Here is a 24294-nt window from a genome sequence, read left to right as displayed (position 1 = left end):
TCGTCTGGGTGGACCTGGGTCTGCCCACCCTGCAACCCACACCCCCACTTCCCCAGTCCTATCCTGGGAGGCTGAGGGGTGTGGACTCCCTGGTGCAGCCTGGAAACTAGGGTCCAGCCACATTGGATATGTGCACCCAGGTGCTCCCCAGGCACTCCGACCTGGCCATCACCTGTTTCTAGGGCTACAGGTGAGCACCCCAGAGGAGGACCCTGAAGGTCGCTCTCACGCCATTCACAGCCAGGCCCCTGCATCCATGCGCCTGGTGCTCTGTACTGGGCCTAAGGGCCTTTGCACATGCTGTGTGCCCTGCCCTTGCCTCACCCCTCTTCCAGGTTTTGCCGCAGCCTTTCCTCAGGAAGGCCTGCTTGATGCCCAGGTGCTTTGGTCTCTCTGGGGCGTCTTCAGCATGGTGCTCAACATGGCACCAGTACAAACAAGTGCTCAAGCAGCAGACTGGATGTTTTCTAGGACCTGGGGCAGGGGCAGAATGGGATAAAAGTGCTAAGGACATAGGCCCACACGAAAGCCTGGACATGCCTGTCCACAGCAGTGCTGTGCTTAGTGGCCAAAGGTGGGAATACCCAAGTGTCCATCGAGAGGTGATGAACACATTGTGTCTCCTTCAGCCTTAAAACATCACCATAGCCCAGCCAGTGTGGCTCAGTAGTTGAGCATCGACCTGTGATCCAGGAGTTCAGGGTTTGATTCCCAGTCAGGGAACAGGCCGGGTTCGTGGGCTTGATCCCCAGTCAGGGGCGTGCAGGAGGCAGCCAATCAATGACTCTCACCATTGATGTTTCTCTCTCTCTTCCTCTCCCTGAAATCAATAAAGATATATTTTAAAAAAAACAAAAAAAAACCCCACCATAAATAAAAGAAGCTGGACAAAAGGCCAAATACTGTGGTTATACTTGTATGAAATGTCCAGAAAGGCAAGTCCATAGACGCAGATGCACGGGTCACGCATGCGGGTCACGCACGCAGAGCAGCCTGTAGCTGAGGCGGCTGCTGCAGGGCCAGCTGCCAGGGACCATGCTGTGCATGCCTGTTCTCACCCAGTGACACTGGGTGGTACTGCCACGCTCTGCTCCCCTAAAGCAGAACATGGTGCCGGCCTGCAGGCTATATCCGGGATGTGGTCCCAGGCATGGGTTGGGAACAGAGGACAACCAGCACCCAGTCAGGAAGCCACAGGTTCCAGCACCCAGGGAGGGGGGCTAGGGGAGAAGTGCAGGCAGGCGGGGTCCACAGAACAGGAGGTGCAGCCCAGGTGGAGAGTAGGCAGGGGGAGCTGTGGGGACCATCTGCGGCTTTAGCAATGGGGACAGAAGTTAACAGCACTGAATGTGTCAGGGTCGGGAACCGGGGCACATGGACTCCAGCTGTGTCTGAGCCCCACTTTGGTACAGCGACAGAAGCTACACAAATTAAGAGAAATTTACCCAAGTAAGGTGGGCAGCTCCTGGGGGCTGACACAGAGGGCAGAGGGCAGAGGCCCTTCAAAAAGGGCCTGAGTCCTACCTGAGACTCCGTACAGCCCAGCCCTGTGGCCCCCTGGTCGCGTGTGTGACCCAGCACTCAGTCCCTGCCCAGCAACTTCTCAGGAAGAGTGCGGCTCCAGGGAGGCCTCACCAGCTGTGGAGAGGGGGTGAGGCCACCGCTGGCTCCCAAGTTCAGCAGGTGCCTCTGAGCATGGGAAGGTACACTGCTCAGCAGGGGATACCCTCTCCTTCAGGAGCCCAGAGGACCCAGTGGGATCCCCATCAGCGGAGCCACCAGGAGTGCCAAGCAGCTGGTGGGGCCCCACCCTGCATGCTGCTGACTGATGGGCCGGCCGAGGTGTCAGAAACGCACAGCAGCTTCCGCCTCACACGGAATGAGAAATAGAAAACCCTTTTATTAACATGGTTGACATTTACAGTTTATTAGCTAAGCAACATCCACATGCAAAGATGAGCACTAAGTACAAACCTCTATGGACGGCGGTGTGACTACACGGTTCACTTGATCCCAAGTCCTCGCAGTTACTTCAGCCAGACTGTTCGTTTCTGTGATCAACAGCGTTAAGAGTTGAGTGGCGGAACCACCGCAAAGCCTTGCAGACTCGGTCCAGTGGGTCCCATGGGGCGCACAGGCCATGCAGGAGGAGAGACCAGAGCCAGTCCACCTGAGGGCGCTGGGCATGTGGGAGCGGTTCTGCAGAGTCCATGTTCCTGGTGCTTCCGTGGCAGCAGGAGACCCGGGGTGGCCACCAATGCTCTGGGCCACCACGCAGGACACACCTGTTCCCAGGGCCCATCATTAGCAACAGGGAGGAAGCTGTTTCTGAAATGTCTCGAGTCTCCCTGGTGCCCAATGGGTCTCCAGGCTGGATGGGGACTGCCCTTCCCAGAAGCACCAGCTGTTGACTCGCGTTACAAAGTCCTGCAATCCAAAGGTGGTTTTCAAGTACAAGCTGTTCTCCTCCTTCCTCTGCTCCCAAGTGTCTGTTGTTGCTCACGGGTCTTTGGTCGCAAGGAACAGGAACACCGCCGCAGGCAGGGGTGCAGGCGGGGGCCTACATGATGTATACTTTCTCAGCTTGTGAGAAGTGGAAGACCTCTTTGGTTCTCGGGCAGACAACCTTATCATCTTGACGGATAGAGAGCAGAGACTGCAAAACAAGACAAGACACATCAGGAAAAACCACATGATGAACATCAGGAAATAAACCATCCTGTTTAGCCAAAGTCACTTCCTGAAGGAAGGTGCACCCATCCAAGAAACCCCAAGCTTCCTGCCCATGGTCCCCACGCCCTCACGTTGTAGCCGTAGACGTAGCCATTGGGCAGCATCATGGGCGGGTTGTTCTCGTTCATCACGTCGCCCGATATCTTGCAGACCAGGCGGGAGTTGGCACAGTGGGCCATGGGCAGTGGCTGCGCCAGCTTGTTCAGGGAGCGGCTGCACACGGGGCAGTCGGGGCTCTTGGAGCTGCCGTCCTCCTTGTAGCACTGTCTGTGCCCCAGGTTAAGGAAGGGTCACGGGGTATAGGGATCCAGGGTGAGGCCAGGTGCGTGGAGGCCACTCACTGCCCCACAGCCACCAGGCTGAGAACAAGCAATTCTCTTTCAAGGCAAAAAAAATGCTGTGCTCAGCAGGAAAAGAGCCTGAAGCCTGAGTGAAACCAGAGGCCAGAGCCCCCAGGCCCCTCTCACCACAGAGAGCAGGGGACGCACAAGCTCACCCAGCCCCACAAGGCCCTCACCACACTGGACATCAGGAAGCCTAAAGACAAGCACTTCCTCTCAAGAGCACTCAGCACAGGCCCAGGACAGCCACTCGTCCCGTCCCAGGCAGGGCCTGACCCATGTGCCCAGCATTAGAATACGAGCAAGAGGCAGACAACCTGGATGGAGTCCTGGAAGGGACCGCCCAGTACACTCAAGAGGAACCCACAGATGCGGGGTCAGACTGTCAGCTCTCTGGCCACATGCGGAGACATGACCACCACTGGGACAGCAAGGACTCAGACCAGCTGACACTCTGCAGGATTCTGGGAAGCCAAAGGGAAGATATTCTACTGGTCTAAGTCCCAGCTGCCAGAAGACACACAAACGCCTGCTCTCCATGGATGTGGTGTGCTGGCAGTGCCAGGGCCGGTTTCTACGACCAGCTGGGGCATCACCCCGGGTGGGGTCAGCACAGGGCCTGCACAGCATGATGAGTGCCAGGGCCCGTGAGGCACAGGGTCACAGACACGCCACAGAAGGATACGGAGTCTTTATGGCCGAAAGGCCGGCCTGCAGGGTGAGGGTGAACACAGAGTTGTTCCCCAGCTGGTGCAGCCGGTAGTTGTCGTATCGGAACTGCTGGATCAGCATCCTCCACCGGGCCGGGTCCAGCAAGTCCTGGAAGAAAAGGCAGAGCTAGGACGAAACACAGCACCCACGCAGATCAGGGCCACAGGACAAGACCCCTTCCAACCCACTGGGTGCTCGGCGGGTGGGATCCTGTAGTCTTGTGACAAGGACAGGACTCCATGAGCTGGAAGGACAGCTCAGCTGAGCAAGTCTGGAGCCTCTTGCTGGGAGCAAGGAGATCTGAGTGGAAAAGCCTCACTCCAGAAAATAAAGGCTAAATCCGGTCAATGTCCTTAAAATGACCAGGTTTACACTCAAAGGTGGGGGGGGGGGGGCACAGATGCAGAAGCAAAATCCCTGACACCAATTGGGGAGGAGAGCGCAACCAGCCACCCTGTGTGAGCCCCAGTCTAGGGAGCACGTCACGCCCAACTCCAACAGTAACAAAACTGTTCTAACGTTACTCTCATCTGAACAGTGCACGGCGGGCTGAGCCCACAGTCGAGGCTAGCTCTGGAAAGGCAGCTCCAAGCCCTCCTGCCCAGACCCTCTGCTTCAGGCTTCGTCCTGCTTCTCGTGTGACCCACTTACAGCCACCTAAGACTCCTGCCGGGAATGAGGGAGCTGCCGCACTTCACACGCTCGGGTCCTCGGCTCCATCCAAGACAGGGCATCTCAGCTCTACGCTTCCTGTGCCTTAAACTGCCCGCTTCCTATGAGCCAAGGTTCTCCATGTGCCCAGGGGCTGTGCCTCTCACTTGACTCTGGTGAGGGGGTGGGCACAGCTGTTTGCCAGGAACCCCAGGCAGGCAGAGGGCTCAGCTTCAGGGAGGAGACACTGGCTGCCCAGCCTGCTGCCCTGGAGGTGGTGGAGGCAGCACCTGCCTGGGAAGTGCCCTCGAGAGGCCCCGCAGGGAGGGGGACATGGGTGCCAGGACCACCCTGAGCTGAACATCTAGCTCTAAAGGGCAGGCAGGCCTTTCTTACATTTGCCACAAAGCTTCTCCAGAGCAGGGAGATGCACAAGTTAAGACCTAAGTTTGGGTCACCACCACGACCTCAAGACTGATTAGAACTGTGGGAGTTCAGTCGGGGGAAGGTCCCAGATGCCATGCAGAGGCCTGCAGCCAAGCACTGCAGGGGTGGGGGTGGGTCCCACCAGGGGCTGTGAGGGCACGTGGGTGAGGCCCAGCCCTGGGGTAAGTTGCAGGGGAAGCCCTGGACAGCAGCTTCAAGGCCCAGATAGCAAGGCTGGTTTAGTCCATGAGGAAGGAGGTTCCTTCAGTCCTCGGGCACAGTGACGGGGGTGCCGTGGTCAGAACGTGTCCCCTAAGGATCCATGGTGAACCCTAAACCCTGCGATAGGAGGGGGCCTTTGGGAGGAACCCGGCCCCTCCCTAGCTGCAGCACCCACATGGCACAGGCCCAGCCTCCAGGATGAAGAGGCCTTTTTGCTCCACAAGCCCCTGGGGGTGAAGTACTCAAGTGCAAGGTGGGCGCTGCACAAGCCTCAGGCAGCAGCCCCGGTGAGGGCAGCAGAGGCAGGAAGGGGAGCCTCAGTCTGACAATAGTGTAAACGAAGTTGGGAAAGGCTAGTGGTGGCTGAGCTGGACTGAAGGACCTGTCACTAAAACTGGAGGGACAACGGCCCTGTTATGGGCAGAACCCAGCCACTCTGTGCTGGAGGCCCCAGGCGGAAGCTGTTTCTGAGCTGAGGGTGCAGCTGGCTTCCCCAGTGTTTACATAACGTGTGAGACGGGACAAATGACTAAAGTCGGAATTGTTCATGGACAGGCAGCAGAGCTTAAAGGATTTGGGAAAGAGCTCAGAGGGTGTAGCCCTGCAACCCCGAGGAGGAGACAAGTGTGACCCACTGGGAGGGCATCAGCACACCTGTACCGAGACCCTGGGCATGGCATGGCAGGGCAGGGCAGGCCGTGCAGAGATGGTCATGGTTTGCGAGCCTCCAGCAGGAGGAGTTGGGGGAGGTACTGTGCTCGCCAGGCCCAAACACAGAGAAATCCTGTGATCCATTCTCAGCAATAAAATGGAAACAAAATGGGGAAAGGCCCACTAGACTTGCTGGTGACATGCTCATCGTGAGTGGCCCTCACAGCCCCGGGCCCGCAGGTGCAGGTTACCTTGTAGGGGGAGATGTGCGTGTCTGGCGGGAAGGCCAGCATGCCCATGACCTGGCGGACCTCATCCAACTGGCTCCCTTCGGCCTGGCTGAAGTGCTTCCTGGCGTGTCTAGAAGACAGCGTTTTGGTTCTTGTAAGTTTGCACTTTCACCTTCAAGGGTCTGAGCTCAGTATACACCTGGACACTCAGGGTCTGCCCAGAGCCCAGCTTGCCAGGGGCCCGACCTCCACCCAGATGCACAGAAGCGCCCCAAGGGCAACAGGACAGGGACAGTGTGAGATGCACCAGGTACAGGATCCCACACAGAAACACCTGGAGAGTTACCCGGCTGTGCGGGGCATCTGCCCGGGGCCTTGCAGTGACCCTGGTTTACACGAACCCAAACCCCAAGGACGCACACTGCACCCGGACCACGAGGACAAGACAGTGCAGCTCCCCGCTCTGACCCCAGGGGCCAGTGGGCTTGAGGACACCACCCTCCACCAAGACCCTGAGCCTGTCTGGTCACCAGCATACCTCACGGCATCCAGTCTCTTGTTCTGCCGGATGAGTTCAATGAACTCCTGAATCCTTAGGCTGAACTCCAGGCAGCTCTGAGGGCAAAGACGAGACAACGGCTTAGATGGCAGCACCACAGAGCCTGGCTGACCCCACAAATCAGCTGGATACTGTGCACAGCACTCCCGGGCAGGTCTGACGCCCCAACCCTCACTGCAGCCTGCAGCCCACAGCCCACTCGCTCCTGGGTCTGCAGTTCATCTGCCCAGCCTCTTCTGGTAAAGTCCTGGTGAAGCCAGGCAAGGGCAGCATGGCCACCATGGGGCTGGACCCTAGGAGGCGGCTGGGTGGGCCTGACAGGTGTGGCCAAGAGTGAGAAGCAGCCAGGAGTCACCACAAGGCCACTGGGGCCATCACAGTTCAGAGTGTGTGGGACACAAGGCCCTGAGTTAACCAGGTGGCCCCTCTGCACTGTGAGCCCTTCTAACTGCAACTCCTCCTCGGTCACCAGGCCCACTGGGGCCTCGTCTCTGCCGGCCTCAGAGTCACAGAATCAGTCACACCCACCCTGACCTGCTGGTCTGTCCCACCACACCAGGGCTGCTGGGGGAGGCAGGCCAGTCCCTGTGCCGAGGCCCCAGCATCTGGCACCTGGCAGGAGAGGCCAGGTGGCATCTTACAGGAACAGGGGTGTAAGCAGGTGCAGAGACCAGGGTGGGGGTCACATGGACACCTGGTTGAAGGCTGGGAATGGGTGGCCAGCCAGAACCAGGCAGAGCCTGCAGAGGCGGTGAGTGGGTCAGGAGCCAGGACTGGCTGAGGCCCTGCGTGTCTAATAGGCGCCAGCATGAAACTGCACATGAGTCTGGGGCGCTACCACCACCAGCCAGGCCCCGTGTGGACACCCCACAACGAGTCTGATACCTCAGCGATGTCAAGCAGATTTGGGCTAAAATGCTGTGCTTGGGGGTGGAGGGTAAGCAGGCAAAGGTAACTTCTGTAACCTGAGCTGAAAAGCTGGGCTGCTTTTTCCAAATGCAGTCATTTAAACTGTAACATCTTCCCCATGGTTCCAGATAACACTCAGTATTTCAAACCAGGAACAGAATTATGTGGGACTAACAGACCAGGAGACAAACCCTAGGGCTCCTCTCTGTCACTCGAGCTCCACAGCACCTGGATCCAGGTGGCACAATGGAGACTGTACAGTCAACCCCAAACTTCCAAACCTCCTGGCTGTACAGCCCCACTGCTCCACAGAAGTTCCTCAGGCCCCATCCTCATGCCACAGACGAGGCTGGAATGCCACAGACGTGCTGCCCAGACCCTGGGGCTAGCCAGGCAAAGGTGTAGAGAGCCACTTACCTGGTGCCCCACACGCCCGCACCCTGGGTGCTCACAGCAAGATGGTCCCCCTGCCCTCACTCTCCACTCCAGGCGGACCTTTCCCACCCCTGACCGTGGGGCAGATGCCATGTGCTGAGTGGCAAGTATGGCACAGACCAGTGGGGAGGGACCCGCCTGCCTCCCCGGGCTCTACGTGAACTCCATGGACAGCTCCAGGCACTGACATGCCCTATTGTCTACACCGGCTGTGCTCCCCAGGTTCCCTCTGACACAGCAGGTCCCAAGTTGTATCTCTTCATGACAGTGCTGATGAGGAGCCACAGGACCCTAACTCTCCTCTACACCCGTCTCCCCGGCACAACCAGTCTCTGTCAGGACCATGGACAGGGGAGGGAAGGCATACTGCAGGCCACCCACTGGTGGCTACGTGTAGAGGGAGGCACACAGTTAGGTGATCAACGCTCACCACGCTCTGTAGTACTTGTGACTCCCAGACACGCAGCACATCACAGGTCATCGTGCACATGTCCTCAAGTGTATGGACATCCCACTCCAGTAAACTCACAAGACACTAACCTGGCACGACCGCCTACTTCAGAAGTTCCTTCTAACTATGTGAACTCTGTCTCGAAGCTTCTTCCCTCCTCTAATTTCCTGACTGCGCACACGCACACACACATACTGTGGAGGCAGTCGAGTGCCCTGATGTGTCCGGTCCATATTTTATGAACACCTTGCTATGTCACTAGGGCGTCTTCCAAGCACAGTTTTGGGTGACTGTTCTTTCAAGTTCAACGGCCATTGGTTGTTCGGCCTGGCCCATTTGCCCACACGTGGCTGCGAGGCCCCTTCTGAGAGCACCCGAGTGGGCATGCCCTCGCCAAGCAGCCGTGGGTCTGGGAGGCAACGGGCTTGCGGAGACAACCTGTCAAGACGGGAAGCCCATTTCCTTCCGACCCAGTTCCCGCTCAGCGAGCAGCACGGCTGTGGGGGCTGGGGCAGGGAGTGGGGCGGGTGTTACGTACCAATTCTGGCTTTCCTTTTATGGTTTCCATACCAAGATCCTCACTTTCTTTAGGGGAGCCACTGGCCACTCTACTTTTCCGTCCCGGCTTCGCGTCATGCTCGCTTTGGCGGCCCTGAGTGGCAGAGAGTGTCACCCTTGGCTGGTCACCATGTGCACACGACAAACTCAACCAGGGAGGGGTTAAAGGCGCTCAGTTTAGAAAACAAAAAACAAAGTTTTCTAACGGAGGCGGGAGGGTTAATATATGTTAAACATCCCTGCAAGCCCCTGGTGGAAACACCTTCCCGAAAGCATATTTAGTCTCTGCAATTATGTTTAGGTGTCCATTTTTTAAGCTGCTTGTGGGTCTCAAAAAAAGCTGTATTCAAGAATACCCCGGCCTGGACTCTGCACCCCTGCAGGTGGACAACAGCTTCCCCACAGGGCTTCCCTGTGCCGGTGGAGATGCAGGTGGGTGGGATGGACGGGCTGCTTACACATGGTTGACACCTTGCTCCCTCAGAACCTCATGCTTAAGGAGAACACTGGTCCAAACCCTACGCAGAAGGGGATGCACCACCCGAAATACCCAAAACCCATACCTCACCTAGCAACCCCAGCAGATGACCAGAACCAAAGAGCTGAACCAGCAGGTGAAGGTGCCTTGGTTCCCGTGCAGTGCAGGTGGCACAGCCTCACCCCACTCATCCCAGAAGCCCCGCCCACCCACGCCCGCCCCTCCGGGAGCCCCGCCCCTCCGGGACCGAGGTGCACCTTCATCTTGCGCAGCCGGGACTTGTTGTCGTGGCACCAGGCCAGGCAGGTAGCGGTCTCGCGCCTCTCCAGAGACTCCTCCACTTCTTTGGCCGTCAGAAACATCTCGATGTTCACTAAGTCCTTGGGGGAAGGAAGTGGTGCACGCTCAGAGCACTGGACCCTGCACCCCTCGACCCCCGCACAGAGCCACAGCCCGCCCCACCGGGACCTCCGAACGTGCGTGTGCACCCTGCCAGACAGCTCCCAGGGGCACCGAGGGTCTGCACGGGGCCAGGCCGTCCCGCAGGGGAGAGCCCAGCCCCAGCAGGACTCTGGGACCAGAGGGCGCCAGGCCTGCCCCCATTTCGCCCTTCACACGAAGACCTGGAAACCCCAGCAATCCATCCCCTCATTTTGTTTTTCCTCTGAGGATTTACTTAAACTTGAGGGTTTTGAAAAGGGGTGGCCAGGGGGGAGGGCGGCAGCTGCTGAGCCCTGGGGGATCCCGGCAGGGCAAGGCCCCCAGGACCAGGCTCCGCAAGAGGGCGGGCACAGCCTGGGGAGCCCCCGCAGCACAGGTGCCAAGGGCCCGCCCACGCGCGGGCGGCAGGAAAGCGGAGGCGCTGCACGGGAAGGACGCTGCGCCGGGCAAATTCCCCCCGCCTGGAGCGCGCCTGTGGAACGTCCAACACAAGGGCCCGACCCCGGAGAACCAGAGGCTCACCGCCTGCCCGGGGACAAGCTCGGCACCAGGGTACCCGAGGCCCCAGGCCCGGCCTGGGGTGTGGAGCAGCGCCAGGTGGGAGCCACACGTGGGTGGATTTAAGCCACGGAGGGTGGGGTCATGGTGGGAGCAGTGAGTTGCTGAGGACAGGAAGGGACGCCCTGAGGGGCCGGGGCCGGAGGTCCCTGCACCGGGCAGAGCAGCAGCCGGGGGGTCTACCCAGGACACGGCGGCCGTGAAGACACTGCTCTCTGCAGAGCTTCTGCCACCAGAGGTTCAAAACGTGGCGCTTTTTGTTACTGGGGGTCATGGACACCACCCTCACCCTGGACACTGGATCCGGCAGGGGCGCGCTCGGCTCTGGGCCGCCTGGCCGGGGGCAAGAGCACGCTCCTTTGCGCACCGTCCGGCGCCGCCGACAGACCAGAGCGCGCCCTGTGCTGGAAAAAGTCCCGGCACCAGCGAGACCAGGCCCGGGAGGGGCGGTCTCCGGCGCCCGCGCCCATCACATCGGGCCGGGGGCGGGGCGGGCAGGCCCGGGACGCGCCCCACCTCGATGCCGCTCTGCCGCGCCAGCTTCACCGCCGTGTTGTAGTAGCCGCAGCGCAGCAGGTGCTCCACCATCATGCGGTCCATGCGCTTCCGCTTCCACAGGCTGGCGGCCGCCGGCTGGTCGCTGCTGTGCTCCTTGAGGTGCTCGATGCGGCGCTTGCACAGCTTGGCGCTCTCGTCCTCCGCCTGGATGGACTCCACCGCCTGCGACGGAGACGCGTCAGGCCCGGCCCGGGCGCGCCGGCTGCCCCACCCGCGGCGCGGTGCGGCCAGTCTGGACCCGCGCCTCGGTCCGCACTGGCTACGGCTGAGCCCTTCCGCAGCTGCTGCCACGTTCGTGCATTTTTAATCTGGTACAGCTTCGCAGTTATCCTGCATCGTTACACCCTGAGCTGCTCTTTTACGATGCTTTTTCCCTTAAAGTCAGCTTTGTTCAAAACTAATTCAGCTGTTCCGCAGCGTCCCACACCGCGGGTCCCGCCTGCGGCCAGCAGCGCGCTGAAGCAGGCGCTGCCCCGCAGGACGGCAGGCCCTGCGCTCTGGCCGCACCACTTTCGGGCCGCCGGCTGCTGGGCAGTGGGCTGGCCGTGGGATATCTGCTGCTCCTGACAAGCGGCCCTTCTCTCTCACTGACTTTAATGTGCATCTCCTTGCCTTTCTGTTTTGTTTGCCCTGTTTAGGGTGTGGATTGGCCCTGGCCCAGGCCTGGGTCTCTGTGCCCACCCAGGCCCAGACAAACAGGCAGACAGGGCAGAGCTCCTGCCAGGGCTCTCCCTCTCGACACCCCCTGCACCCTGCCCTGTGCTCACCCTGGCTCACTGACTCTCACATAGCTGTCTGAGGCTGTTAAAGTGTCTGTTACAAGCAAGCACAGTTTTTCGTTCCAGTTGCTGTGTTTTTTGGTTCTTTTTAAACTGAATCACTTTTTATATTTTGTCTTCTGCAGAAACTTTCAAGCTGTTATTGACTCGTTAAGCACAGTGAACTACAGTCTCTGACCACTTCTGTGTCTGAGTCCCTGCGGCCCTCCTTACACTGCTTCTTCTGTGTCTAGTCACCTTCCCTGTACCTGGTAACTACACCACGTGATGGGCCGCACACCGCAGAACTGCATTTATTCTGCCTGGCCCCAGAGGCTGCCCTGCTGGGACCACTGCACCAGGTTGAAGGGCTGCAATGCTTTGTTGGGGCATCCACTCCTGGGGCACCCTCATCAGAGGGGCAGAGCTGCAGGGCCGCAGCATCCGGGCCCAGGTCATTGGCACACCAGGCCCTGGAGGGGCTCCTCGGTGCATGGAGTGGCCAGTATGCCCTCCTCCCCTGCTCCTTTCTGACCCCTGCCCTCCTGGTGATTCCTTTCTTCTCAGGAGTTCTTTGATACATTCAGCAAGGTATTTTAAAATATCACAATTTTGGGGTTGTTCTCAGTGGGCATATTTGTGCAAATGCGCCATCTACCATTCCCAGAAACAAAAAACCCTATGTGCTGTTTTGAGGTGAAATTCTAAATATAATATACCAACCCCCTCCCCATCCAGCCTGCCCATGTGGGCCTGGGACACTTTGGAGCCAGGATGGCAAGGCCCACAGGAGGAAGAATAGGACTGGAGGCTGTGCTGAGGCTCCGGAGTGCAGGAAGCATGGAGGGGCCACCTGTCAGCACAGCCCTCCCACATCCGGTCGTGACCAGTCCCTCTCAGGACAACATGGCCCAGTTGCGTCCCAGCTCCCACAGGAGACAGCCCTTTCTCAGGACAACCTGGGCAGGCAGGCCCGGAACCAGCACCGACCTTCCTCTTGAGGACACTGAGCTTCTCCACCACGCCATCCAGAAGGCTGACCACAGAGTCCACAGCAGGGCAGCTGCTCAGGGTCTTCTCTAGTTCGGCCACCACCATGGTGACGTGGCTTGTCTCACGGTCGATGTTTTTCTGAGCAGCTCGAAAGCGTTTGTTCAGTGTTTCATAGGGCACCTGGAGAGGGGAAACGGGAGAGAGGGCTAAGACCCACAGTCCCACGTGGGACGTGTGGCCTCCTTCACAGCACTTCCTTAGGGTCCAGGTTCTATAAAACCTGGCTGAGCCCCACGGAAGATGGCACGAACAGAGGCTCACAAATGTTCCTGTACAAAGAGACCAACAGAAAAATGCAAACCGTCCCGCCGTTGGGGGGGGGGGGGGCTCAGTTGGCTGGAGCATCATCCTGTACACCAAAAGGCTGCAGGTCAATCCCCAGTTGGGATGCATATGGGAGGCAACCAGTTGATGCTTTTCTCTCACATCAATGTCTCTCCCCCTTCCTCTCTCTAAAATCAATAAAACATACCCTTGGGTGAGGCTAAAAAGTAAATTTTTAAAGCACACCATCCCCAAGCCCCAGAGCCGACAAAGCACAGGGGAGATGCCAAGGCCAGCTTCATAGCCTGGGCATGGATGTCTGTTTCTAACTTTTATCCAAAGGAAGCAGGCGATGCTATAATTTCATCTTCAGTCCATCATCAGTACCCAGTCCCAACAATTTATATTGTAAGATTATAGTCAGAACTTAATCTTTTGATGAAAGAAACCAACTCAGGACCTGGTACCTGTCTGGGGTGCAGGTAGCCGATGCTGCACAGAATCGTGGTTAGGCATGAGGGACCAGTGTCCACAGGGCAGACACTGCACTGGCCCACCCTGGCACAGCCACACTCCTACAGCTGCAAACACTCCATCACCTCAGTACTGCCTCTGGGGCCCTGCCAGCCCCTACACCCCCACTCACCTCACCTCCAAGTGGCCCTGACCTGTACTTCCTGCCCCCATCCCTCCCACACAAGGACTCACCTGCACTTGGCCCTTAGGGTTTGAGCCCGCTGCACGCTCCCCAGAGCTGAGCTTTCAGGCCTTGCCTTTGGCCACCCCACCCTCTCCACCAGTCAGGCTAGAGCCCAGGACCTTGGGTATGTCCAAGGTCAGGGGTGTGACTAGCCCAGCCCCCAGCAGGAGCTCCTAGAGTTCACTTCCGTGTACTCAGAGTGTGTGGTGCTGAGCCACGTGGCAGCCTCTCCAGCCAGCTGCTCCTCAGCCTTCCGCCCAGGGCACCCAGCCCTTCCTGCTGGCTCCAGCCCTTCCCAAACCCACCCTGCTGTTTGGTAACCAACAGCTCCTTCCCTGCCTCCTCTTTCCCAAAGGGCTTTTGCCAAAAGAAGGAATGGAATTTCAGAAATGCTGAAGATTCTAAACCACACCAAACTATCACTGAAGAAGGAGGGAATGTGGGTCATCTCAGATGCTCAGGGCCTCCACATTTAGTGCCCACAAACTTTCTGGGAGGAAAGGGACTCAGCAAAAGGCCTCAGCCAAACAAAAATATACAGTCCACGAGGTAAGGTAACGGGAGGTACAATAAACAGCGGCAAAGAAAGAAACTAATAAAAGATACAGTCAGACTAAAAAAATGTAGTTAAAGGGAAAAAAATATTGTCTAAATAAATGGGTAACATGACTAGAAATGTAATAAACTGGAAGAATTCAAATAAAAGTAAATAAAAATATATCCCTAAAAGCACAGTCAACAAAATCAAAAGACCAGTGGGCGGTATCATACTTAAACTGTGAAACAAAGGGAACTGTCAACAGGAAAGGCAGCCCAGGAACAGAGAAGTGTGTGCAAACCACACACCATGCACGAGTTCATGTCCAGAACACACAAAGAATTCCTAAAACTCAACAAAACCCCCAAGTAATCTGCCTAAAGAACGGGCAAAGATCTTCCGCAGACATTACTACGTTGCCAGGTGACACGGACTGAAGGTGCTCAGGGAGTAGCATCAACACCACGGAGAAACACCAGTTCCCACCCACTAGGATGGCCACCACCCAGACTAGAACCAAGTGCCAGCAGGATGCGGGGACACTGGCACCTGCACACTGTGGCGGGAATGTGAATGGTGCAGCTGCTGTGGAAACAGGATGGAGGTTCCTCAAACACGCATGACCCAGCAATCCCACTTCCAGGTACATAGAAAAGGGGGGTAGGGGAGCCAACCCCAGCGCAGTCGAAAATCCACAAATACTTGTCTGCCCTCCATATATATGGATCCCCAACCTCAGAGCAAAACTCCTGTTTTCAGTTGGTGGTCGGTCAAATTGTGGATGTGACACCCAGGGATACAAAGGGCCAACTGTATACTTACCGTAAAAAACCACAGGTAAGTTGCACCTGTGAAGATCAAACCCGTCTGTTCGAGGGTCATTGAATCCCTAAAGGAGACCTCTGCAGCACCCTCACAAGAGCTGAGGAGCAGAAGCAGCTGAGTGTCCAGCTCTGGACGAAAGGGTTAGGAAAACATGGCCCACACATGGAGTATAGCTCAGCCTTAAAATGCAGGACAGCACGCGAGGCCATACACGATAGACCTGGAGGATGGTGCTAATGAGACAGCCCTGTGGGAGCCCCCTTCCATGAGGTCCCTAGAGCAGCCACATCCTAGAGACAGAAAGGAGATGTGGGTGCTGGGGTCGATGGAGGGGTGGGAGCTGTTGTTCAGTGGTGCCATGGACCAACTGTGCCCCCATTAACTTATGTTGAAATCATGAATTATGGGGGTACAAAGGCCCCAATGTTATGGCGCCTCTGGGAGGTAGATTAAGTCACGAGGGTGGGGCCTCATGAATGGGATTAGTGCCCTTAGCAGGGGCCCAAGGGCTCTCATCTCTGCCAAGTCGCCCTCTGCAATTGGAGGCGGCCTCACCAGAACCGGCCACGCTGCACCCCGACCTCGGACTCGAGCCTCTGAACTGCGAACAGTTTCTGGTACTTTGTTACAACCGCCTGAGCTGACCCACATCACTGTTTTGGCTATTCTGGGTCCTGTGCATTTCCATAAGGATTTCAGGATTGCTTGTCAATTTCTTCAAAAAAGACAACTACAAATTTCTTATGGACTGTGCTGAATCCGTAGATCAATCTGAGAAGCACTGCTATCTTAACAGTAAGTCTTATTCCTAAGTATTTTATTATTCTTGGTGCTATTATAAATAAAATTTTCTTGATTTCCTTCTTGGTTTTCATTTCTAAGGTACAGAAACACAATGTCTTACGTATGGATCCCGTCTCTTGCTCATTAGTTCTAACAGGTGTGTGCGTGTTCCTTAGGATTCCCACAGATAGGAGCATTTCATCTGCAGATAGTTTTGCCTGTTCCTTTTCTACCTGAATGCCTCACTTCTTTTCCCTGCCACACTGCCTCGGTTGGAGCCTCAGGACAGTGCTGAACAGCAGTGGAGAGGGGACCCCGTGTCTGTGCCTGATCTCAGGGAGCAGCATGGCATCAACTGTGGGCTTTCACAGATCCCCTTGACCAGACTGGGGAAGTTCCTTTCTGTTCCTGGTTGGTTGAGTGTTTTCATCGTGGAAAGGGGTTAGATTCTGTTGAATGCCTTTGCATGTGTCAGCGAGGTGAAGATGGAGTGGTTCTGTCCTCTGCACTATGAGGACGGTACCTTGCATGTTGAACCAACCTTGCATTCCTGCGGTACAGGTAAACCCCACAGTCGCTGTTCACACTCCCTTCACCAGCTTGTCAGACACGGTTTTCTAGCATCTTGTTGACGGTTCCTAGCACCTATATTCATTCATGTTGAATAATGGCTGACAGTTTTCTCGAGATGTCTTTGTCTGGTCCTGGCATCAGGGTAGCACTGACTTCATAGAATGCAGAGCTGGGAGAAGTTCCTTTCTATTCTTCAGAGAGCCTGTCAAGGTCCTGCACTTTCTTCTTTAAACACAGAGCAGAGTTCACCAGTGACAGCATCTGATCCTGGGCTTTTCTTTATGCAAAGTTGTTCTGAATCTCTTTAAATGTCACAGGCCTATCCAGGCATCATTTTTTAACCTACAAAATAGCAATTTTATGACTCAACAGTTTCCCTTCTACACGTTTTCTGTCTGTGGCCATGTCCAACACTCCACAAGGAAGAGCGGTCTTGGCTCTTTCTCATCCATTTGAATCGGCTCTTTATGGTCCATATTTGGTGGGTTTTTAAAGTCTGTTATTTGCCCGACCGGCGTGGCTCAGCAGTTGAGCATCGACCTATGCACCCACCAGGAGCTCCCAGTTTGATTCCTGGTCAGGGCACAAGCCCGGGTTACAGGCTTGATCCCCAACAGGGGGTGTGCAGGAGGCAGCCAATCAATGTTGATATCAGTGTTTCTCTTTCTCCCTCTCTCTCTAAAAAAATCAATAAAAACATATTTTTTTAAAAAATTCTAAAAATATAAGTGACTTTCCCTTTTAAAAAAAATAAAGTTTGTTATTTGCTTTTAAATTCTGGTTCTATCTTATCTGCTAAACCAGAGACTTAGGTCTGTATCTACTTGGTTTTTCCTTAGTAACTGGTTGCGAGCAGCCTTTAAGATCATGGGTTTTCTCCAGTCACTGAGCTGATGTGGTTCCTCCAGCACTTCCTTCCCCATCAGTGACTCTCAAAAAAAAGCCTTTCCTGTTTTTATACCTGAAACAAACCTGGCGAGCACAGCTAAGACCTGCAGGGAACATCTGCACCCCACCAGCTCCACACGCCCCTCCCACCCAGGGCTGTCTGCTCCAGTGCCCAGCTCCCGTGCCTCTGCAGTGCTGGCCATAGGCTTTGATGGTATCTGCTGACAAAGAAATGCATTTCATTTGTCATCACGATGTTTTCAGCCACTTTTACCAGCACAGGAAGGAAGGGTTTCCCCATTGGCAAGAGGTTTCTTATCTTTCACGGACAATTAAGAAACCTCAGAAGAGGTTTCTATTTATTTATCATAAAGCCAAGAACACCTTCTAAGGCACTGCTTGAGCCCTGTATGGCGGTGCACGTCCCTCTGCGTCCTGGAGAGCTGTCTGTCCCAGGGTGTGCAGGGGACAGCCTCCCAGCCACGGTGGCTTTGTGTTACCCCAGCTGATTTCCCAAGCATGGCACCCCTGAAGGACGCTCACCACGGGCAGGAGTGGTCCAAACCTCCATTTTAAATAGGCTCCTTGAAAAAATGACATTTCTGGTCAGCTCTGGGGGTAGGATGAGACCAGTTTAAGGAGGGAAGAGTGGTCAGCACCTCCACATGCTCCTCCCGGTGCTGGTGCATCATCTCATCAAAATCCGCTGGTTACCTGCAGAAAACTAGTCATGAGATGGTCCTTTTCAGAAAGGGCAGCAAAGTAAAACAAAACAAGCCTCACATCCTGAGTCAGCCTGGCGCTGCAGGTGGGACCCAGCCATCCTCCAGGGCCTCAACCCACTGCCTGGGATGGCTCACTGACCAAACCCAACACAAAGCACATGGGCACCTGTGTCCCGTGTCATAAGTAACACCAGCACAGCTCACTTCCTTACTTTTCAAAAAAATATATGTTTTTATTTATTTTAGAGAGAGAGGAAGGAGAGGGAGATAGAAACATCAATGATGCGAGAGTCATTGATGGGCTGCCGCTTGCACACCCCCTAGTGGGGATCAAGCCTGCATGTGCCCTGATCAGGAATCCAACCATAACCTCCTGGTTCATAGGTCAACACAGGCTGGGGCACTTCCTCACTTTTTAGATAAAAAATATAAACAGCAGGCAGCCGTTTTTGCAACAAGGTTGCTACTGTAGCACTTCATACCACTCTGGGGTCAAACAGGGTCTGGCCCCTCCTGCTGGTTCCTGTGATAAATAAGGAATTTCTGAGCAAGCGCACAAAGGCAGGGGTGCTGCCCAGCTGCCACTACTGTCAAACAGGAAGGCACAGTCTCTGTGGCGCACCTCCCTCAGGGCTGCTGAGGAGCCAGGTCTCCGTGCCGCTGGGTAACCTGCTGCTCTGTTAGGTGACTGTGAATGACTTGCTTTAACGGCTGCTGCTGGGTCACAGAAAAGGGATGGGGTTCTGTGCATTTATCAAGTGCCCAGTCGCTGTGCTGGCCTTTCTTAGTCATTGTAATCACTTCCCAGTTAGTCGGCTGTGTTGTGTGTTTTTTCACACAGTCTTGGCCACCCTCTCTAGTTGGCTTGTGTTTAACGGGCACATAAACATGTTATGTCTCATCCATTCTAATAGTTACATTTACTTCTATTTCAATTCTTACTGCTTTGGACAGAATTGCCAAAATAACACTGAATAGTGTTTTGTTGTTGTTTTGTTTTAAATATACCTTTATTGATTTCAGAGAGAGGAAGGGAGAGGGAGAGAAACATCAATGATGAGAGTTCATTGATCGGCTGCCTCCTGCACACCCCGTGCTGGGGATCGAGCCCACAACCCGGGGATGTGCCCTGACAGGGAATCGAATCTTCATCTCCTGGATCCTAGGTCGATGCTCAACCACTGAGCTATGCCCAGCCAGGCTGGATAGTCTATTTTTTAATTGAATAATTATTTCTTCTCTGCCCTCCCAGAGCTTATGAACTCACAGTTAGAAACAATGAAGCAAAACACACTGTCAGGTGGAGGTAGGAGCCAAGAAGAAAGATGGAGCAAAGGAGGTGGTGGGGCTTCCAGTTTAAATAAAGTGACCTCACTGGGAAGGTGACACCTGAGCAAAGACCAAATCAGGTGAGGGAATAAGCCATATGGACACCTGGGGGAAAGGATTCTGGACAAAGCAAACAAATGCAAAGGCTGAGGACCCACCATGCTGGCACATCCTGCTGCAGTGGGAAGGCCACTGTGGCTCAGTCCCGAGGGCAGTGGAGGGGGGGAGAAGGGAGAGGGGAGGGGACAGGGAAGGAGAGGCAGGAGGCCAAGTCATGAGGGCCTGGGGCCACTCCAACAACTCTGAGGTTTACCCCAAATAAGACCAGAAGCTCCCAGACTGGGGTGGAGGGCACAGAGGACCAGCAGCTGGAGGAGGACATGTTCAGGATGGGGCAATCAGAGCCGTCAGAGGGGGAAAGTGAGGCAGCAGGAAGAACTGAGTGCTGCAGCAGTAGGCAAGGGGTGGGCTCCAAGCCCAAGCTGACAGGGATAAGGGTGTGGGGCACAGCAGGGAGGCAGGTCATGTTGAGGAGGCTGAGACGGGGAGGGCCTGAGCACCACCTGGGAGCACGCGGCCCGAGGTCAGGACTGCTGCCAGTGAGCCCATGAGCACAGCCAGAGCTTTTCTCCACTGAGCCATTTGGCTGAATAGTTCCAGTGTTAAACTCTCCAGGGATGTTTAGTTATTAACAATTAGTTTGTAGTTAGTGAAATGGTAGGTAATTCTTTTTCTCAGTTTTCAAAATAATGGTCTCCAGGTATAAAAACTCTAAAACACTTTACACCTGACAATACCCGACAGTCACCTGGCAGATACAGAGCTTTCACGTTCAGGTCAGCACCCAACACCCCACTCCACCCAGAGCCCCAGGAAGAATGCTGGCCATGCCAGGCTCACGCACTGCCACGTGTGCCAGCCACCACTTTTTTCTGGGGCCACTGTCTTCCTGGCCTGCTTCTGTTCCTGCTAACCTGCAGCCGTGGCACCCGTGGCACCCCATGGGTCTAGGCACTCAGTGGGCCTGCAATCATAACTTCTGTATGGCTTGGGAATGTCCTGAGTCACATCGCTCCAACGGGACTGGGTGCGGACAGATTAGGGTCTGTCAACACTTCAACATGGCCACAAAGTCCTCCCAAAATAGAAGTCCACGGTCAATCACTGAAGCCACCACACCCACCCCCGCAGGTCCCCCGCCCTCCCACTGTCCCTCACTTGCCTCACCTTCATCCTGGTCGTTAAGGGACCTGAAATGTCCTGTCCACGTGTTCAGTGCCTCCCTCCCACTGACAGGAGTTGCACCAGGACAAGAACCTTACTTGTCTTTTTCTTTGCAACACCGCAATGCCCCTAGCAGTGCCCGAGAGCTGTGGGAGGTGCATGAGGCCTCAGCCTGTGCCCTGTGCGTCACAGTCAGGCACTGTAAAACAAAGGCACCAACAAACAGGACCTGCCTGGGTCTGATAACAGGAGAGCAGACCATGACACACTCAGCTATCGCGCCACCTCAGGCCCTGAAGGCAGGTGGCTGGGTGACCAATGCCAGACCCCTTCCCCTGGGCTGTGCAGACTCCCCGGTTTGGGTGATAATAAGGAAGGTCTCTAAAATACTTCTTGACTTCAGCTATCTAAAGGGAAAAGACAGAAACACACCAAAATATTAATGGGACGATTAGCAGAATAATTTGGAGAATAAATAAGTTACTTTCATAGTCAGAAAAAACTATTAAAAACAAAATTAGTTCAAGATAGTGGAACAGGCACCCAAGTTTCTCCCCTCTCTGTCCATGAAGGCTGGAAGGGCATGATCTACACCCGATACCTGAGGGTACTCAAGGGTAAGGGACACAGCCAGGGCGAGACCATGAGGCTGCCAACCCCCCCATCACCTCCTGCCCCAGCTTATAAGAACATAAAAACCAGTTCTGTGAAGCCAGATCAGGTCTCGTGGTTCTCATGGTGGTGATTTCGCCCCCAGGGCACATCTGACCATGTCCAGGGACATTCTGAGGTCAAGCTCCTGGCACCTGGTAGGTGGATGCCGGAGGTACTGCTATACATCCTACAGTGCTCAAGCCAATGACAAAGAACCATCCAGCCCAAATGTCCACAAGGTAGAGAGGCCTATGCCATCAACCCCACCCAGGACGGGTAAAGCGAGGGCAGCGTACCTAGATCAGAGCAGGGCAGGAGCACCTCACAGCAGCTTCATTCTCTTCCCAATTCTCTGGGTACCTAGGAGCCCCAGGCCTGAGGGTGTGAAAAACTGCCCCAGGGCTGCAAATGTGAGGACTCCCATCATGTCTAAGGACTTGATCCAGTACATGCCTGTCCCCATTACCCTGCAGGACACCGGACCTTGGATAAGAGCAGCACAGTGGCACCATCCAGGATCCTAGTGCTCAGTCCTCCCTCCCTGACGTTGATGCTGTGCCTCCACCCTGTGCCTCAGGTCTGGAACCTGCTCAGGACTGCACAGCACAGCTCCTGAGGCATCAGCTCTTCCAACATCCTGCTAAATCTGTCAACAAGCCCAGTCAGGTGTGGCTCAGCGGTTGAGCATCAACCTAGGATCCAGGAGATTGCGGTTCGATTCCTGGTCAGTGCACATGCCTGGGTTGTGGGCTTGATCCCCAGTCGGGGGCGTGCAGGAGGCAGCCGATCAATGACTCTCTCATCACTGATGTGTCTATCTCTCTCTCCCTCTCCCTTCCTCTCTCTGAAATCAATAAAGAGATATTTAAAACAATAATACTAATAGATCTCTCAACAAACGTGTCCAAGTCAAGGACCCCTAGATCCCCAGTGAAACCTCATTATCCATGAGGTATCAGTCCTGAAAACTTTTAGGAAAAAAATGTTAACTCAGCAGTGACATGTGTCCACAGATCAGGAATTACTATGAAACCTGAACAGCCTGGGAGGCAAGTGGTGCAGGCAGCGTCTGACGGCAAAATTCTGCCTGTAAAGTCATTAAATCTGGCAAGCTCACTTAAAATGACAACATTCCTTTACCTGTGTGAATATGTGTGTGACTACTTCAATCAACGGCTACTTAATTGTGGAACTCAAGCCACACTCGTAATTATGAAATCACAGAGGAGGGCTGGAAGGAGAAACCATTTCCTGTCGGATGTTTGTCACATTCTCCAGCCAGGACCAAAAATGACCACCAGTTTTGACCTTTGAACCTTGTCTGTCAGCTCAAATGACAACCTGATGGTGGACTGAACCAAACACAGGCCAGCAGGTAACAGTTCCCCCACTGATGTTGGCGCCTCAAGGAGCTTGGTATCATGGCCTCTGTGAGCCACCCGCTGACCACCTAAGCCTGAAGGGGTCCCGCAAACAGGCGCCTGCTCCAGGCCCCCTCCTTCGTCAACCACTGGTTAAGGAAGAGCAGGGCACCTGAGCCTGTGCCGATGCTGCAGCGAGGCAGCCTGGCTCCAGCTCCAGTCCTGCATCTTCTAATATGAGGTTCCCCCATTTCGCACTCAGGGGACATCAGAGCTCATAGTGCCTACTCGGGACAGGAGTAAACATGTCAGAGCCTGAGGTCTCCCAGCAAGTGGTGACCACAGGGGGCTGGACTCACAGCCACCTGGCCACACTGCACCCACTGCCACCAGCCACCACAGAGGTGGGGCCCCCAGGGAAGAAATCCGGAAGCACTGAAGCCCAGCCAGGGCTCCCCGGGAATGCTGTGACCTTGACCGTGAAGGAATTTCTCCCCAGGCCCTTGCTCTAGTCAATCATCAAACCCTTTCCCAACGAGCTGAGCAGCAGCACAGCGCCCTGCTAGGTAGGAACACCATGGAATGCGACTGGGCTAAGCGACCGTCCAAGGTCACCCAACCGGCAACCCAGGAGTGGCCAGGGCTGTATTTCAGGTTTGGTAACACCCCGCAAAATGGGTTTCCACCACATGCCGGGGCTCTCCTTACAGCTTCCCTCCTTAGTGACTGGGAGCCAACACGGCACCTTCTGACGCTCAGCGCAGGGAGGGCAGCTGGTCACCCGCCGCGGGGCACTGGGCGGGGCGCCGGGGACCCCACAGGCGGAACCCCGGACCCCGGACCCGGACCCGGCCTGCCCGCCGCCAGGGCTGTCAGACGGGCGGCTCAGGCTGAGTCAGGCGCAGGGGCCACGACGCGGACCCCGAGGGCGAAGCCGGCGCCCGGCCGACGCGCTCCCCGCCCTGCCACGAAGTCCCCGCAGGCCCGGCAGCCACGACCGCAGCCACGCCCGCCGCGCCGGCCCCGCAAGCCCGCAGGCCCCAGGCCCAGCCGCCCGGCCCCCAGGACCTCGCAGGCCCGAGCCCCACGACCCCACACCCGCAGAGCCCACAGACCCGGCCCGGTGGACCCCACAGCCGCAGGCCCCGCGGGCCCCGCCGCCCCGGGGAGCCAGGCCCCGCACACCCCGCACACCCCGCACACCCCGGACCCCGCCGCCCCGGGGAGCCAGGCCCCGCACACCCCGCACACCCCGGACCCCGCCGCCCCGGGGAGCCCGGCCCACGGCCCTGGCAGACCTGCACCCCCGAACCCCACACCCGCAGACCCACAGACCCCGCCCCGTGGACCCCACAGCCGCAGCCCCCGCCGCCCTCGGGGAGCCGGACCCCGCACACCCCACAGACCCGCAGGCCCCGGACACCGCCGCCTCCGGAAGCCCGACACGCCCGGACCTGGCAGACCGGCCCCGCAGACCCTGCACCCGCAGACCCGGGGAGCCCGGCCCCCAGGCCCCGCCCTTCGCCCCAGGGCGCGCCCCGCCCCCGCCCCCGCCCCCCGCGGCCCGCGGAGCCGGTTGGCGCGGCCGCCGGGCCCGCAGACGCACCTTGAGCGTCGGGTACTCCTGCACCTTCAGGGTCATGGAGAGCTGGGCGGCCGACTCCTGCACCGCCATCTTGAGTCGGCCAAAACATTAGCGGGCGGAGG

The 24294-nt window shown here is 56.4% G+C and overlaps 1 protein-coding gene across 8 annotated transcripts; it reads right to left on the bottom strand.

The window, feature by feature from the left end:
- Nucleotides 1-1880: 1880 nt before the first annotated feature.
- Nucleotides 1881-24294, bottom strand: MAEA (macrophage erythroblast attacher, E3 ubiquitin ligase). 8 transcript variants are annotated; one of them, XM_081120321.1, is made up of 10 exons: nt 24194-24294; nt 12661-12843; nt 10871-11074; nt 9613-9735; nt 8858-8971; nt 6504-6580; nt 5987-6095; nt 3760-3893; nt 2805-3000; nt 1881-2656 (listed from the first exon to the last, which is right to left on the bottom strand). In XM_081120321.1, the coding sequence occupies exons 1-10, from the start codon at nt 24260-24262 to the stop codon at nt 2561-2563; spliced, it is 1305 nt and encodes a 434-aa protein (XP_080976447.1). In that variant the 5' UTR covers nt 24263-24294; the 3' UTR covers nt 1881-2560. The 8 variants fall into 8 exon arrangements, with proteins under 8 accessions (XP_080976447.1, XP_080976454.1, XP_080976449.1 ...); XM_081120328.1 differs by lacking the exon at nt 24194-24294 and adding an exon at nt 23994-24060; XM_081120323.1 differs by lacking the exon at nt 24194-24294 and adding an exon at nt 13696-13892.

The sequence above is a fragment of the Miniopterus schreibersii genome, assembly GCF_964146895.1.
Source record: "Miniopterus schreibersii genome assembly, chromosome: 1".
In the NCBI taxonomy this organism is placed as follows: Eukaryota; Metazoa; Chordata; class Mammalia; order Chiroptera; family Miniopteridae; genus Miniopterus; species Miniopterus schreibersii.
The sequence above is the reverse complement of the archived record's forward strand: the minus strand, read 5'-3'. Positions and strand labels throughout refer to the sequence as shown.

What these genes read in the sequence shown, in the direction of transcription:
- MAEA (XM_081120321.1), bottom strand. Translation starts at nt 24,262, where the DNA reads ATGGCGGTGCAGGAGTCGGCCGCCCAGCTCTCCATGACCCTGAAGGTG. An exon ending in TCAGTGTCCTCAAGAGGAAG is followed by an intron (nt 11,075 to 12,660) that starts GTCGGTGCTGGT and finishes TCTCCGTCGCAG; the next exon opens with GCGGTGGAGTCCATCCAGGC. An exon ending in CTTTCGGCCATAAAGACTCC is followed by an intron (nt 3,001 to 3,759) that starts GTATCCTTCTGT and finishes CCTGGGGCACAG; the next exon opens with ACAGTGCTACAAGGAGGACG.